At 40.6% G+C, this 17,976-nt stretch overlaps 1 protein-coding gene across 1 annotated transcript in view; it reads left to right on the top strand.

Moving 5' to 3' along the window:
- Window positions 1-17,976, top strand: part of abs (ATP-dependent RNA helicase abstrakt) — a 90,700-nt gene that overhangs the window by 56,271 nt on the left and 16,453 nt on the right. The window contains exon 9 of the mRNA XM_067138733.2: window positions 10,652-10,733. Coding sequence (XP_066994834.2) covers window positions 10,652-10,733 — 82 coding nt within the window. The remainder of the gene's footprint in view (window positions 1-10,651; window positions 10,734-17,976) is intronic.

Raw genomic sequence — 17,976 nt, forward strand, 5'->3', positions numbered from 1 at the left:
TGGGTATGGACATTTTGTTAGATGGTAAAGAAAAATACACGTCACAATATAAGCTAGGTAGGGTTTACCTTGTCCTATTAGTTTTCCTCCCGGTTAGGGCCACGCAGCTGTGAGCTTGCATCCGGAAGATAGTGGATTCGAACCTCACTGTCGGCAGCACTGAAAATGGTTTCCTGTGTTTACCCATTTTCACACCAAGCTGTACCTTAATTATTAAGGCTACGGCCGCTTCATTCCCACTCCTAGCCCTTTCCTATTTCACCGTCACCATAAGACCTATCTGGGTCGGTGTGACGTGAAGCAAATTGTCAATTACTTTCCCTCGCAAGCTTGGGATACAGAATATGGTACCACAGTATAAAGTTACAGTTTTGTGGCGCTAATATTCGTATGTATAATTTTTATTAACGTGCCAGAAATCAACGACACGGAGCTGTTTCCATTTCAACACCGTTTTAAGGGCCATCGACCCAAGATGGGATTTGAACCTGCGAACTCAGACTCAGAAGGATAGCGACTAAACCAACTGAGCCACTTGAAAAGGAGGCGTTTGTGATTATTGTTATAAATAAATGCAGTTAGTACTTCTACAAAAGTTTTATGAGGAGAATTTATTAAGGCGTACGTTTTCCAACTGTCCTAAATGCACGAGACTGGACGGAAGAACTAGCTGGAAGCTAAAGAGCCTTGCAAGTGTGTCGCTTCCTTCTCTGTTCACTTTTCCAAACCAAACTCCATGGCGTAACAGCCCCGAAGGGCTAATGCGTACCAAGCGACCGCTGTTCAGCCCGGAGGCCTGCAGATTACAAAGTGTCGTGTGGTCAGCACGACGAATCCTCCCCGCCAATATTCTTGGCTTTCTAGACCGCACCCGCCATCTCACCGTCACATAGCTCCTCAATTATAAACACGTGGGCTGAGTGTATCTCGAACCAGCCCTCAGATCCAGGTAAAAATCCCTGACCTGGCCAGGAATTGAACCCGGGGCCTCCGGGGCCAAACACCAAAGTGACCTTGAGTGTGCCGCGCTGGTCACCGGGAGCTGGCGGCTTTCTACTACAGATCTGTTCGTCTGCGAATTCAAGCCTTTTTGATCTTCGCATGTTGATTGGTAGTGTTGTGACTTTGTGCAGGACAGAATGTGGTGTCGTGTCTTTGTGCCTAACAGAATGTGAAACTGACCTCCAACATTCATAAACATTTTACATGTTTTTTATGGCTGATGATGACCTAGACTAAGGTCGAAACCGGTCCCATTTAAATAGAAATGTGATTGCTACGTTTCTTTCTTTTGAGTATTGAATAGGTTGAACCTCCTTTCCAGTTATTTAATTTTTAACATCAATAATTTCAATACGGAACAATGAAATTTTTATCTTTAAATCGTAGATCTTTGTCGCTATGTTAATTTAACATTTCGGTGTAAATTTTTAAGTTGTTCGTACCGTACGTAAAACAACGGCTGATCCTCGCTCTAGTTTCAGGAAACATTTTTGGGGGGGGGCCGGCCCCCCTGCCCCCCCCCCCCCCCCCTTGGCTACGCCAGTGTCGACTCTAGCCTGCCCTATGTCTATGAGTCATGCTCATGACCACTCAAAAGTACCTGTTTTATATTGGGAAGAACGGCTCGGTATTCTCTCAGTTCATATGTCACATCGTTGCACAAGACTTCAATCATATGTGGACAGTAAGTGAGCCGACTGATGCAATAACTTAACCAACAGTATGTTGAATCAGAAAACCAGCGGGCTACTGTACATCTCGGGTAGCCTATACAAAATATGACGATTTAAAAAAATCCTCACCTGATAGAAAAATACATATTTTCAAAAATGACTGAGCAAGTTGGACGTGCGGTTAGTATCGCGTAGCTGTGCGCTTGCATTCGGGGGATGATGGGTTCGAATCCCACCGTCGGCAGCCATTAAGATGGTTTTCCGTAGTTTACCCATTTTCACACCAGGAAATGCTGAGACTGTACCTTAATTAAGGCCATGGCTGCTACCTTCCTAATCCTAGACCTTGTTAATCACTACTATCCTACTGAATGGTAACATTATTCCCTACAGTAAAATGGTTACAAATCTCGGCATAATGACGAATGAAACAGTTGATTGGTCTGATCACACGAAAGAAATGCGTAAAAAGATTTTTGGAGTTCTTTACCCTCTTAAACGGCAGAGGGTTGCATTTCCATTTGAGTTAAAGGCTCACCTTGTTAATGAGCCGATGAACTCAAATTAGTAGTTTAAGATTCTCAGTATTTTTAAATTTTCTGAGCTTTGGGTTCTATTTGTTGCTGCCTGAGGTTTTGCTCTTTTCTGGTTGTTTTTTAAATTGTCAATTGCTGGGAGTGCAAACTGACAGTTACGCGACCCAAACCGTGCAGCCACTTACTATCATCATCATCATCATCATTAGAGAAACACTCTTATGTTGTGCAGTTCAGCAACGTGTACATACACTGCTAACCACAACAAGCAGCATAAAACTGTTTCTTCTCCCCTTCAAATGTCAGTTTTCAAAATTGAGCCAGCCTTGCTCATCTTCTCAATTTTTGATCCCTTTTATCTGGGTAACCTCCTCTGGAGTTTCTTTTCTTCTTTGTGATGTAGTATTAGAAATAAACTTTCAAATTATTACAGTGGGCCGTGTTCAGTACATATCAAAGAGATGTTAAGTACAGAACAAAAGTGGCCAATCGGACAACAGTGAGATCCAAACCCACGAAATGATTTCTGTTGCTCCCCTCCTTCCTTCTCTCTGCTTTTGATATTGCCATTGACTTGCTTTTCTCCTCATTCTTATTCCCTTTTCCTTAGTCGTCGTATATATTGCATCCCGCTGTTCGTCCTTTACTCTCACTTTTTAAATCACTCACAATGCCTTTCATTCTTGTTCCTCCTTACGCTGCCCCTCTGATATCCATTGCTGATATAAACAGTCAAGTTGATGTCACTTTGTCTTAGTTTAGTTTCATCCTGTTATTTATTTATTTATTTATCTATCTGTCTATTGCATGATTTTAGTAGCAGGAGTGTCAGAGGACTTGTTCTGTTTGACGTCCATGGGCGACCTGCAAGTTTGGATGTGGGCTAGCCTTGCAGAGTTCAATGTCTCTCTCTCAGACGTCATTCTGGAAGAGGTAGAACACTTCTTATACCTTGGAAGCATCTTGTCTAAACGAGGCACTTCAGAAGAGGATGTGCAAAACAGACTCTGTGCTGTTCATTTGGCAATGACCGAGCTCGATAGCTGCAGTCGCTTAATTGCAGCCAGTATCCAGTATTCGGGAGATAGTGGGTTTGAACCCCACTGTCGGCAGCCCTGAAGATGGTTTTCCGTGGTTTCCCATTTTCACATCAGGCAAATGCTGGGGCTGTACCTTAATTAAAGCCATGGCCATTTCCTTCCCACTCCTAGTCTTTTCCTATCTCTTTGTCACAATAAGACCTCTCTGTGGGGGTGCGACATAAAACAAATTGTAAAAAGACATACATACATTATCATTATAGACTGTTATGCCTTTCAGCGTTCAGTCTGCAAGCCTCTGAGAATTTACTAAACGTCGCCACAATCCTCGATTTGCAACTAGTGTTGTGGCCTCATTTAGTTCTATACATCTTATCTTTAAATAGTTAGAAACCGAGTCTAACCATCGTCGTCTTGGTCTCACTCTACTTCTCTTACCCTCCATAGCAGAGTCCATTATTCTCCTAGGTAACCTATCCTCCTCCATTCGCCTCACATGACCCCACCACCGAAGCCGGTTTAAGCGTACAGCTTCATCCATAGAGTTCATTCCTAAATTAGCCTTTATCTCCTCATTCCGAGTACCCTCCTGCCATTGTTCCCACATGTTTGTACCAGCAATCATTCTTGCTACTTTCATGTCTGTTACTTCTAACTTATTGCTCCCATAAAGCAAAGTTGGTCTGAAAACAGACCGATGTAAAGATAGTTTCGTCTGGGAGCTGACTTCCTTCTTCCAGAATACTGCTGATCGCAACTGCGAGCTCACTGCGTTAGCTTTACTACACCTTGATTCAATCTCACTTGCTATATTACCATCCTGGGAGAACACACAACCTAAATACTTGAAATTTTCTACCTCTTCTAGCTTTGTATCACCAATCTGACATTCAGTTCTGTTGAATTTCTTACCTACTGACATCAATTTAGTCTTCGAGAGGCTAATTTTCATACCATACTCATTGCACCTATTTTCAAGTTCCAAGATATTAGACTGCAGGCTTTCGGCACAATCTGCCATTAAGACCAAGTCGTCAGCATAGGCCAAACTGCTTACTACATTTCCACCTAAGTGAATCCCTCCCTGCCATTTTATACCTTTCAGCAGATGATCTATGTAAACTACGAACAGCAAAGGTGAAAGATTACAGCCTTGTCTAACCCCTGTAAGTACCCTGAACCAAGAACTCATTCTACCATCAATTCTCACTGAAGCCCAATTGTCAACATAAATGACTGATTGATTTTAATAATCTACCTTTAATTCCATAGTCCCCCAGTATAGTGAACATCTTTTCCCTCGGTACCCTGTCATATGCTTTCTCTAGATCTACGAAACATAAACACAACTGCCTATTCTTCTCGTAGCATTTTTCAATTACCTGGCGCATACTGAAAACCTGATCCTGATAGCCTCTCTGTGGTCTGAAACCACACTGGTTTTCATCCAACTTCCTCTCAACGACTGATCGCACCCTCCCTTCCAAGATGCCAGTGAATACTTTGCCTGGTATACTAATCAATGAGATACCTCGATAGTTGTTGCAATCCTTCCTGTTTCCTTGCTTAGATAGGTGCAATTACTGCTCTTGTCCAATCTGAAGGTACCTTACCAACACTCCACACTAATTTCACTACTCTATGAAGCCATTTAATCCCTGCCTTCCCACTATAATTCACCATTTCAGGTCTAATTTCATCTGTTTCTGCTGCCTTATGACAATGGAGTTTTTTTACCACCTCTCCACTTCCTCAAGCGTAATTTCACCAACATCATTTTCCTCCTCCCCATGAGTTTGGCTGTTTGCAACACCACCAGGATGATTTCCTTTTATATTGAGAAGAAAAAAAAAAAGCCTAACCTTTATGGGTGATGTAAAACCTGGACTCTGTACCACTGTGACATCAAGAAACTTGAAATGGTTTCATCATCAGAAACTTGTGTGCATGAACAATGTAGAAGCCTCTACCATTGGCTTCAGTGGAGTGGGCATGTGTGCTGTATGAGTGACACCAGGCTTCTTCGTCAATTCTTGTATGATGATCTCTTCTTAGGCACAAGACCCTGCCATAGCCCTTTGAAGCGTTATAATGACCATTGTAAACAAACCATGAAGGTGAAAAAAAGCAACCGCCAAACCTAGGACACACTTGCCAAGGATCGCTCCCTTTAACCCCCCAACCACCTCTTCTGCCGTTGAACTGTTCGAGCAAGAGCATCGCAGGCATAAAGAGGTTAAACAACAGTTACACATACTCCACAGTTGCAGCCTCGTACTCTTCCATCCATCGAGTGTAGTGGTTTGTTCAGTCATCAAAAGTACAAGCACAAACAGTATTCAGTGCTTGTGGATTGTAAGCAGGAGGATTTGTATGTTTGGAAATAAGCAGCAGCCAACAAGTGATTAGAAATATTGAATACCACCACTTTTATACCTTGCTAGCCAATATTCTGATGGTGACATTCTTTTCCTCCCAAAAGACTCAAACCGAATAACCACTGTGTCACACCTTGTAGACTTGACGCCATAACGATCTTTTCTTTTTTTTCAATTGCACTGACACAGATAGTTCTTATGGTAAGGATGGGATAGGAAAGGCCTGGGAGTGGGAAGGAAGTGGCTGTGACCTCAATTAAGGTACAGCCCCAGCATTTGCCTGGTGTGAAAATGGGAAACCAACCACGGAAATCCATCTTCAGGGCTGCTGACATTGTGGTTCAAACCCACTGTCTCCCGGATGCAAGCTCACAGCTGCAACCCCCTAACCGTACGACCAACTCGCCCAGTCTTGACGATCGTAGCTCGCAGGCTGGCTCGTTTCATCCTGTGTTCCCACAGTTGTTGGTTCGGTTATTTTAGATATTCTCAAAATATTTTCTCTGGGGACACTATCATAGGCCAGGCACCATTATCAGATCCTTCACATACACATGTACTAGAAAGGTAGTGTCGTCCAAGATATAAGGAGTAATCAAAAAGTTTCCGTTCGATGGCTGTACAATCCTGAATTGGGATGCCAATCAGGCAAAATCGCCATGAGCGTTGAGGCACTCATCCCACCGATGCACCAGGTTGAAGATCCCTGTGTGGTAAAACACCGTTACCTGCTGCACATCCTCCTCCGACAGAAAGCATTGACCCTTCAAGGCCTCTTTGAGGGGACTGAAGGCGTGATAATCGCATGGGGAGGGATCGGGACCGTGGGGCCGCCCTAATCGCCTCATCCACCGCCTACTTGTTGTTGTCCGTAATGGATGAGGCTGGTCTCGCAGATCGACAGGCGTCTTGTATCAAAACGTGACCTGCACAGATCTTGGTGCACCATTCCACAACGATGGTTTTCGACAGAGATGCTGCCCCATACACAGTCTTCATTCTCCGAAGGATGTCCACCCGTGTTTGTCCTTTGGCAGCCAAGAACAGAATAACAGCATGTTGTTCCTGTTTGGACGCATTTGGTAATACTGTTGCCAAGTTCACGTGGCCACATTTAATGCGTGCATCACGGCACGACACGATTGCCACATTAATCCCTTTGCCTACATGTCGGCGCTTATACACCCGCATCGGAGTCGCGCTATGTTGCATGTCCGCTGCAGCAACGCCCTCAAACGGAAACTTTTTGATCACGCCTTAAATAAGGCCGTGTTTGTATTTTACGAGTGTCCTGCAGGCTTTGTCAATACTGGATCATTTGTTCAGTTAACAGTACAATTTGATAATTAGCTTTTATTGTATCATTTTGAATTTAATTTTTATAGAAATATTATAATGCAGGAATTAGTTGACTGTATTTTGCTAGTATCATGTATCAACCAATCACCACTGATCTCCATTTAGCACTGTCACCCAGGTGGCAGATTCCCTATCAGTTATTTACCTAGTCTTTTCTTATCATGCATAGACAGACAGACAGAAGGAGGAACAAGAAAAGGACCACAAAATGTTTCTTCCCTTTCCCAGTACTTATCCTGCACCTCCCGCGTCAAGACTGAAGATCTGTGAAGATCGCCCCTCAAAGAGTGTTGAAGTCCGCCCTCCTGATGAAGCTGGGAAGTAGAAACGAGCTTGTCAGGGGCTGAGAAGAGATGCATGATTGATGAGAAGAGAGCATATCAATTTGATGACATCATTGTAAGAAAATATAGAGATAATCTCCTTTTTCTGTTGCTCCTCCATCACACATTGACCTTTTTATGTGTTTGTCCTATTTTGTATTCCTTTTCTTGTTCCTCCTGTCCATCTGTCTTATATATGACTTGAATCAACACTTGTTTGTTCCTTTCTAATACTAGTCTTTTCTTAAATGATTTCAAGGGAGCTGGAAATTGATGGAAATTGGTCAAGTATTCCCTAATCTCTCTTCCTATTCTTCTTCTTCGTTTTGCCTCATGACTGAGGCGTCGTGACTATCACAATATTCAGCCCTCTAGCCGATGAACCATACTCCGCCATTCTTCCCTATCTAAAGCTTTCAATGTGGTTACTCTGAGAGAACACTGTAGGGGGCCGTTCACCATGTCAATCCATCGCGTTGGTATTCGTCCTCGTTGTCTGGTTCCCTGGACTTTGCCCTCAACAATCAGCTTTTGTAGACTACCATCTCGGCGCATTATATGTCCAAAGTAGCGTACAATTCGTTGAGAGACCTTACACGATAGACGACCTTTTATCTGAAGTTGGTTCAGGATTGATGTGTTCGTGCGATGAGCTGTCCAAGGAATCCTTAACATTTTCCTCCAGCACCGCATTTCAAAGCTTTCTATCCGTTCACGATCACGTTTGAGGATGGTCCACGTCTCTGCGCCATACAAGAAGACTGAGAAGACTAGAGATTCAACGAGCTTCTTTTTTGTCTTAATGCTGATGTTGTTATCTTTCCAGATCTTCCGCAGACGGATCATTGCTACCTTTGCTATTTCAATTCTGCGCTTTATTTCATCCTTGGAACCACCAGAATTGGATAGTAAGGAGCCTAGGTATACATACTGATGTACAACTTCACACCCTCCAATCTGTTTGATATGTGGACTGTTGTTGTTCTTACGATCAACAATCATGACTTTGGTTTTCTGTCGATTTAGGCGTAATCCAATTTCTAGGCTTGCTTCCTCTACTCTCTTGATCAGCTCTGTCAACTCTTCTTCAGATGATGCTATCAAGGTGGTGTCATCAGCAAATCTCAAATTGTTGATCTTGCATCCCCCAATGGAAAACCCTTTGTCCCAGCCTTCTAATGCAGTTCTCATTGCATATTCACCATAGATATTGAAAAGTAACGGTGACAGGATACATCCCTGGCGAACTCCAGCCCTTGTACGAAACTGCTGAGACTGTTTGTTTTGAATCTTCACAGTGGCTGTATTTTCCTTATACAAGGACTTGAGGGGATCAATAAAATGGAGTGGCAAACCCATGTCATCCAAAATTTTCCAAAGATGGTTCCATTTGACAGTATCAAAGGCCTTTTGGTAGTCAATAAAGCACAGATATACTGGAACATTGAATTCTCTAGCCTTTTCTATGATTTGTCTTAGGCTTAAGATCTGTTCTCGAGTACCTTTTCCTTTCATAAATCCAGTCTGGACTTCAGGAATTTGATACTCTAGAAATGCCCGGAGTCGCTTGTGCAGGATATGAAGCATAACTTTACTGGCATGTGAAATCAAAGCAATTAAGCGATAATTTTCACATTTTTTCCTCGATCCTTTCTTGTGGATTGGGACAAAGATTGACTGTACCCATTCCTCGGGCCATCTTCTAGAATTCCATATTGCTTGGCAGATTTTCAACAGCATTTCAATTCCAGCACCGTCTGTAGCTTTCAAGACTTCTGCACTTATTCCATCAGGTCCACACGCTTTTCCAGTTCTCAGCATTTTCAAAGCCATTTCTACTTCATCTCGGAGGATGTCAGGTTCAGGATCTGACTGCTTGTCTATCTTCACTTGGTCTTGTGCATTACATTGTTCACTGTATAGATCCTGGCAGTATAATCTCCATGTTTCCAGAACATTCTCTATATCCACAACATCATCCCCCTTTGAGTTCTGTATATTCCAGGAATATGGCTTGAATTCTCGAGTGATTATTCTAATTTTGTCAAAAAGATCCTTGCTGTGGTTTTGATTTGCATGGTCTTCAATCTCAAAACAAATGTTACTAAGGAAATTATTCTTATCTCTTCTACAAGAAGACTGAATCCTTCTATCAAGATCAGACATTAGCTCTCTTTTTTCTTTAGTGTTAATGCCAGATTTTTTAAGGCACCTTCTTTCTTCTACAAGCTGAAGGCTCAAGTCAGAGATCCACTGTTGCCTTCTAGTATTTGGTACTCGAGATTCATTCAAAGAGGACTCTATCCAGTTTTTTGTCACATTCCACAGCCCTTCTGCAGTTGTTATTGGATCCTGTAATATGGAGGCTCTTCGCGCCAATGATTCCTTCAAAGATGACATATTAACTACTTGTGGTATCCTGTATGATCTTTTAACTGGTGTTTGAAGTTTTATTCTTATTTCTGTTCTAAGAAGCTGATGATCACTGCCACATACTGCACCTGGACAAGTTTTGGTGTCCATTACAGAAGACCTCCATCTTGAACTGATCAAGATGTAGTCAATCTGATTTTTATATTGACCATCAGGCGATGTCCATGTGTACATGTGCCGTATGTGATGCTTGAAGACTGTATTAGTTATAGTGAACCTGTTTTGAATTGCAAACTCAAGAAGCCTGTTCCCCCGTTCATTTCTTTCTCCAATTCCGTATCTTCCTATCAATTCTCTTCCTATAAATGAATATTTTCTCAGTTTTGTCGTCATGAATTCCAACTTCATCTTCGTGGTATGATCTTTCTCTTTTAAAAACTCAATTCAAGCTTATTCGTCTCCCAATTTCATACCACACCATCTCTCTTCCAACAGCTCAAAATATACTGCTTAGTGAAGCAGCTCATCTCCTTGTCTGGCCCTATGACGTAGGGGACAACGCGTCTGCCTGCTACCCGGCGGCCCCGGGTTCAATTCCTGGCCGGGTCAGGGGTTTTTAATTGTAAATGATTAATATCCCTGGCTTGGGGACTGGGTGTTTGTGTCGTCGTTAATGTTCCTCTCCTCACATTCAACACTTTACACTTCCGTCATTTACATAATACACGCAGGTTTCTCACGTATGGTGCAAGTAGGGGCAAAAGATCTTCATAGGTCGATGCCCCAAACAAATATCATTATTTAAAAAAAAAAAAAAAAGGCTCATCTCCTTACTCCCAGGAATTCCCTTTCACCTTTCTGAACTGTAAATTGGAAGTAACCTGATATTCATAAACCAGCCACTTGTGCTAGCCCACTTTATATCCCTTATTTCCACTAATTTCAGCATTCCTCTCTAAATTTCAGGTATTTATGCATGGATGAAGCTGACAGGATGATCGACATGGGATTTGAGGAAGATGTCCGAACAATATTCTCTTTCTTTAAGGTAATTATCATATTACTATTTTTTTTTTATTTTTTATTTTTTTTATTTTTTGTCCAGCTCCATGGCTAAATGGTTGGCGTGCTGTCCTTTGGTCCAGAGGGTCTCGGGTTCGATTCCCATCTGGGTCGTGGATTTTAACCTTAATTGGTTAATTCCAATGGGTCAGGGGCTGGGTGTGTGTGGCGTATTCAGCATTAGAAATCATCCTAGGTAGGGCCCTCAGCTTCACAGACATGCAGGTCGCCTAATAGGCCGTCTACGAGAAAAAACCCACACCAGGCCTCTCCGGAGGCCATACACCATTATTATACTTTTTAAAATGTAATGTGAGTTTACTATTAGGTGCTAAAGGAAACAATTTTTGTGGCCTGTAGGCTACAAAAGTAAAGGAACAAGTAACAAATACAGTCACAGGAAGATCAATAGGAATACATGAAAAACACAATGGCAGATCAGTTTCAAGGGAGAGAGTAATAAAAGGAACATAACAAGCATGAAAACAAAATAAGGGCAAAGACACTCTCCACATATTCATACACTGCAACACAACCCTTAGTCTGAGCCCAAGTCTTCTTGAGTACATTAAAAGTGCCAGTGATAGGGCAGAAGTCTAATTACTCCTTTCACATGACTTCTTGAAATTTCGTGCTCAACAAACACCGGTTATTGGAGTTTATTTTCCTTCACAAGCTCCAGAAGTTGACCTTTCTTCATATCACGGCTAGAGAGACAAAAACTAGAAATAAATACAGTAGAACCTCGATAATTCAAAATCGGTTAATTCAAAATGTTGCCTAATTCAAAGAAGCTCTCATTTCCGGAAACATGAGGTATGATTTTGAAGGTTATTTAAATTGTTTAATTTGAAATATGGATAATTCGTAATTTGAAGAACAATGTCGGTCCCATTGCCGAAATTCAGGCTTATAATTCAAAACTGCCTTTAAATTTAAAAAAATAGTATTTTATAGAGTAATTTAAATTCAAAATTTATCTGCGTCATGAAAGAACGTGTCTTCTGGAACGTGCAGGGTTAGCTTTCCGCACTTTCACTCACTTCAATGTGTCTACAGTGTGCTTCATATGTGCTAGGTTCGAGTGAAATTATAATTCTTTTGTATTCAGTGTTTTGAGGAATGCCACAATATTATGTAACAGGCAGTGTATGGAAAAACATAATCCGTGAACACTGGCGATGACGAAAGTTGACGAGAAAGTGTGGCTCATATAATCAATTCGTTCGCACCAAACAATATTGTCAGTGCCAATGAAACTTTTTTTTTTTTTTTTTTTTTTTTTATGCCGAGTCCAAACGGACTTACGGTGTTAAAGGAGAGAAATGCCAGCTGTGAAATCGTAAAGGGTAGGAGTCACTACTGTGTTACAATGCACACGGAAGCGAGAGACTTCCTTCCCTCGTCATATGAAAGTTTCATAAGCCAAGATGTTTTAAGGGCGTCGGGCACTTTCCATGCAAGTACAAGGCATCTAAAATGCAAACGGTACAGTAATCCAACAGATAAAGCATTTGCACGGGAGAGTTAACAAAATTTGTCCCCATCATTGAATTGTGTTTTTTTTCTTTCGTTGCGTGAGGTTATTTGCCAGTGTTTCATCCAAGTGCATTATTGAATAATGTAAATGCACCTTGTTGGATACATTTCGGAAATAGTGTTTTCCATGGCATTTGAAAGGTTTAAACTGAGAACCAAGGTGATTGCAATCACTAATGGGTCTTAGAATTTGTTGTGACGCGACAACAATTGGACAGACGGAAGTGAGAGACTTTCTCCCTTCGTCATTGGAAAGTTCCATAAGCCAAGATGTTTTAAGGGCATTGGGTACTTTCCGTGCAAGTACAAGGCATCTGAAATGCATACAGTACAGTAATCCAATGAATAAAGCACTTACACAGGGGAGCCAGTATAGATTTTTTTCCTGTCATTGAATCATTTTTTCTTTTTTTAAAATTTAATTGCATAAGGTCATGTTTGCCAGTGAGTTTTCCAAGTGCATTATTTGAATACTGTAAATGCACCTTGTTGGAGAGATACATTTTGGAAATCTTTGTTTTTTCCCCCTCCATGGCATCTGAAAGGTTTAAACTGTGAATCAAGGTTAATACTTTGTGACGCTGCAAGGGTTGGAATTTTTTAATTACGATTTGGCGGTTAATTCAAAATCACGTAATTCAAAGTCCGATTTTTGCGTCCCAACGACTTCAAATTAATGAGGTTTTACTGTACCAGTATTTGCAAATTAAAATTGCTGAAGTAAATATAAAAGATCACAAACCATACTGAATACCAAACACTATGAATGATTGCTTAACCAAATGGTGATTTTAAACAAGAATGGTGGCATTTGGTTTCGAGATTGTGCTGTATTGATATAAACTACAGCTGGTGATTGGTGGGTGTCTCTCTTTCTGAATTATAATCATTATAAAATATCAAAGCCATTTTGACAGCGCTGATATAATTATTTTATTATTATTATTGATATATACAGTCGTATCAGCACACACGTTTTTAAAACATAACCGGTTTTCGGACACTAAGGTCCATCATCAGTGTTAATATTTAAATTTAATTTCACATAAGTGTGTCGTCAAAATGAGTTAAAAATGAGTTTAAATTTGTAGCCCTGTTGACATCAACTGTAAAATGAGAAAAAAGAAACCAAGTGTTAAAATTATGAAATCAATACATGTAAACTTACAATGTTGTTGTAAAAATTATGGACATACCATGTTAAGGCTGGCTTTCCTTCGTGCTCAGGCTGTTGGTCGAGTACTAACAAGCGTTCAGCTTTAACTACGGAACCGCACTGCAAGCACATGATGTTACGTCACCTCAAGGTTACGTAGTGAGCACCTGATGTTTACGTCAACTCAAGATTGTAAACAAGATGTTGCTTGCGGCTGTTTCATTTAAAATTTTATCTGGTTCCCTAGTCTGTGCTAAAAATATCTCAATGTTTTCACGTGTATTTAATTCAAATCCATAATTACCTTTAAAAATTAACTTCATGTCCTTTTCGATCCCTAAAAAGCTATGGTTATTGTTATAAATGTGTTCCGCAACACATTTATAACAATAACCATAGCTTTTTAGGGATCGAAAAGGACATGAAGTTAATTTTTAAAGGTAATTATGGATTTGAATTAAATACACGTGAAAACATTGAGATATTTTTAGCACAGACTAGGGAACCAGATAAAATTTTAAATGAAACAGCCGCAAGCAACATCTTGTTTACAATCTTGAGTTGACGTAAACATCAGGTGCTCACTACGTAACCTTGAGGTGACGTAACATCATGTGCTTGCAGTGCGGTTCCGTAGTTAAAGCTGAACGCTTGTTAGTACTCGACCAACAGCCTGAGCACGAAGGAAAGCCAGCCTTAACATGGTATGTCCATAATTTTTACAACAACATTGTAAGTTTACATGTATTGATTTCATAATTTTAACACTTGGTTTCTTTTTTCTCATTTTACAGTTGATGTCAACAGGGCTACAAATTTAAACTCATTTTTAACTCATTTTGACGACACACTTATGTGAAATTAAATTTAAATATTAACACTGATGATGGACCTTAGTGTCCGAAAACCGGTTATGTTTTAAAAACGTGTGTGCTGATACGACTGTATATATCAATAATAATAATATTAAAAAAAAAAAAAAAAAAAAAAAAAATCTCTCTTTCTGTTCACAACCACTAGACAGCTCCAAAACATGTTTAGATGTTGTAATGTCTACAGCATAATAATAAGCCTCTAATTAAATTCTCCCTAATCACTTCGTGAAGTGGCATGTATCAAGTTGTTGAAGCTCTCAGAATCCACAGAAATCTGTTTCGTCAGAAAAGGTGTTTTTCATTTTTTTTTTTTTTTTTTTTTTTTCCCCCAGATCAAAGTCAACTTCCAGCTGATTATTACTTTATGTATTCCACACCATTCTATCTGGTCGGACAAAGGGATTGTCCTGTCCGGCTCCATGGCTAAATGGTTAGCATGCTGGCCTTTGGTCATAGGGGTCTCGGGTTCGATTCCTGGCAGGTTCGGGAATTTTAACCATCAGTGGTTAATTTCACTGGCATGGGGGCTGGGTGTATGTTGTCTTCATCATCATTTCATCCTCATCATGATGCACAGGTCGCCTACGGCTATCAAATCAGAAAACCTGCACCTGGCAAGCCGAACATGTCCCCGGACATTCCCGGCACTAAAAGCCATACGCCATTTCATTTCAAAGGATTGATGTTCTTTTCCTCTTTCCCTTGGACGTTGCACCTTTGAGCTGGACATAGTCTGATGATTCTCATCGTCGTCATCATGAATTCCTTCCAGCAAACTGCGTAGGATGTTTAAGAATGATGTGCTTCCATTTATTATGGTCCTGATATGCTTCTTTTATCTCTTAGGGCATCCCATGTTTCTCCTCTCTTCTCTAGGTCTTCTCTTATCTGATCTTACCACCTTTCTCTAGGGTGTCTAATTGGTCTTCATCATGGAATGATCTTTTCAAGATACTTCCTTGGTGTTTGAGTCTCCTGCATCTGCTTAATGTGTCCTAGCCACTTCAGCTTTGCAACACTCAGCCCGTCTTCCATGGTCAGGTTGACCTGCAGATCTCTTTGTATCTGATCATTCCTAATTCTGTCCTTCCTTGTTTTCTGTACAGCTGATCTGAGGAACTTCATTTCAACAGCTTGCAGTTGACTTACTTCTTTTTTATTTGTGACGCAACTCTCCAGACTGTATGTTATGATGGGCAGGAGATAAGTCTTAAACAGGGTCTGTTTAGCCCTCGCATGTCCCATACTATGTTCCGTACTTGATGGAAGAAGTTGGATCCTTTTTGCACCCTGTTCAACACTTCGTTCTTGGTACTTCTGTCATTTGATATTGTACTCCCCAGATATTTAAAGGTATTCACACATTCAATCTTCTCTCCCTCGAGGCTGAGGTTACAAGGTATATTTGTCCTGCTAACTTTCATTGCCACTTTTGTTTTTTCCCCCCCTATGTGTTTTACGTTGCACCGACACAGATAGGTCTTATGGTGACGATGGGACAGGAAAGGCCTAGGAATGGGAAGGAAGCAGCCATGGCCTTAATTAAGGTACAACCCCAGCATTTGCCTGGTGTGAAAATGGGAAACCATCTTCAGCCCTGCCGACAGAGGGGTTCGAACCCACTATCTCTCGGATGCGAGCTCACAGCTGCACGCTCTTAACCGCACGGCCAACTCGCCCGGTGCCACTGTTTTGCTCTTGCTCACAGTTAACTTATATTCTTTAAACTTGGTGTTCCAAAGACCCAGTCTCCTCTGAACATCTCTCTCAGTATCTCCCCAGATGGCAATATCATCAGCAAAAACACATGCATTAATATCTTCCTTATCTATTTCCTTGAGTTCCTTTATAGTAGTATCCATGAGTTAAATGAAGAGCAATGGGGAAAGAGAACTCCCTTCTTGAACACCTCTTCTTGTTTTAAACCACTGAGATCTTCCATCTCCTACTTGCACACTACTTTCACAACCATCATACAACTAGTGCTTCTGGGATGTTATATTTTTCCTCTCTCCTTCCTGTCAAATGCTTTTTCCAAATCCAAAACCATTATTATCAAGTCCTTCCCTTTTTTCTCAAAATTTTTCCATTAGCTGCTTGAGTGAAAAATCTAGATATGTGGTTCCTCTATTCTTCTAAATCTGTGTTGTTCCTCTTCAAACTGATCCTCCATTATTTCTCTCAGTCTCTGTTCTGTAATCTTCTCCATTATCTAAAGGCAAAGGGACAAAAGGGTGATGCCTCTATAATTGGTGCACTTCCTTCTACTTCCTTTTATTAAACAGTGGTAATATAATTCCTTTTTACAGTCATCTGGCAACTTGTTCTCTTTCCATATAACTCCCAGCGTTCGATGTAGCCACTGTATTCCAGGGATTCCAGCGGCTTTAATCATGTGCTGTTAATTTATCTGCTCCCGCTGACTTTCGACTTCTCATTTTCTTCAGGGCAATTTTTGTCTCTTTCCAAGTAATTGGAGGTTGTTCCTTTTGTAATTATTAGTGACTTTGGTAACTTGTTCTTGTTCACACTCCCCATTCAATAATTTTACAAAATAACTCTTCCTCTCTTCTCTGATTCCTGCCATGTCTCTGATAATGATCCCGTCCTCTGTTTCAATAGTGTTCTAGATGTTTTACTTTTCATTAACCCATATGACATAACATTTTCTGATTTCCTTTACTACCTTCCTCAATTCTTTGGGTAAACAGTTCCCAGCTCTTCTCCTTTTCTTATTTCATTACTATTTTTACCTGGAGTTTCTTATTCCTGTTCCAGTCTTCCTATTTTTTCATCATCTTTCGTACAATTCCCTGAGCCTGATTATGTTTCTCAACATCTTTGTTTTTCTTTGCTTTGTTTCTTTAATTGTATGCTTTACTCTATCATTCCACCAACTTGTTTCTTTCTCCTTGACTTTACTATTCATTTTACCACATACCTCTATAGCACTGTTAACTATTGTTGTTCTAAATGGTTTCCACTCTTCATCAACACTACCTGTCTCATATTTTGGCAATTTAGTTGCTATCAGATTTTGAAAATATCTATTGATTTCTTCATTTTTTGGTTTCCATTCTTTAATCTTTGGCAGTCTCCTTACTGCAGGCGTCGCTTCAGCTGTGCAATTTCGATCCACTACTAGAAGTCTGTGGTCGCAGTCCAAGCTTTCATTTGGGATAATTTTCGTATCCCTCAGTTTTTCTCCAATTAATTTATCAGTTAGCACATAATCAATAACTGTCCATGATTTCCCATCCCAGCCATATTTGGTAATCTTATGGCTATCCCGTTTTTTGAAGAATGTATTCTTTATTAAAAAATTGTTTCTTACACACACATTTAGAATATGTTCGCCCTCTACATTTCTTGTTCCATATCCAAAATGGCCCATCACAAACTCTTATCCAGATCCTCATTCAGATCCCCAATTATCATAACACTGTCTTCTGCTATTTGATCTTCCAAATCACTGAGGAACTCTGTTTTCTCATCATCACTGCATTCTTGCTGAGGGGCATACACTTGGACTATTGTAAAACTATTCTTCCCTAAGTTTACTCTGGCTTTCATTATTCTGTCATTTACAAAGGTAACATCTGTGACATTTGTGATGTTGTTGTGGAGTACCAAACCAACTCCATTGCGTGCTTCCTTTC

This window comes from Anabrus simplex, chromosome 1, assembly GCF_040414725.1.
Source record: "Anabrus simplex isolate iqAnaSimp1 chromosome 1, ASM4041472v1, whole genome shotgun sequence".
Lineage (NCBI taxonomy): Eukaryota > Metazoa > Arthropoda > Insecta > Orthoptera > Tettigoniidae > Anabrus > Anabrus simplex.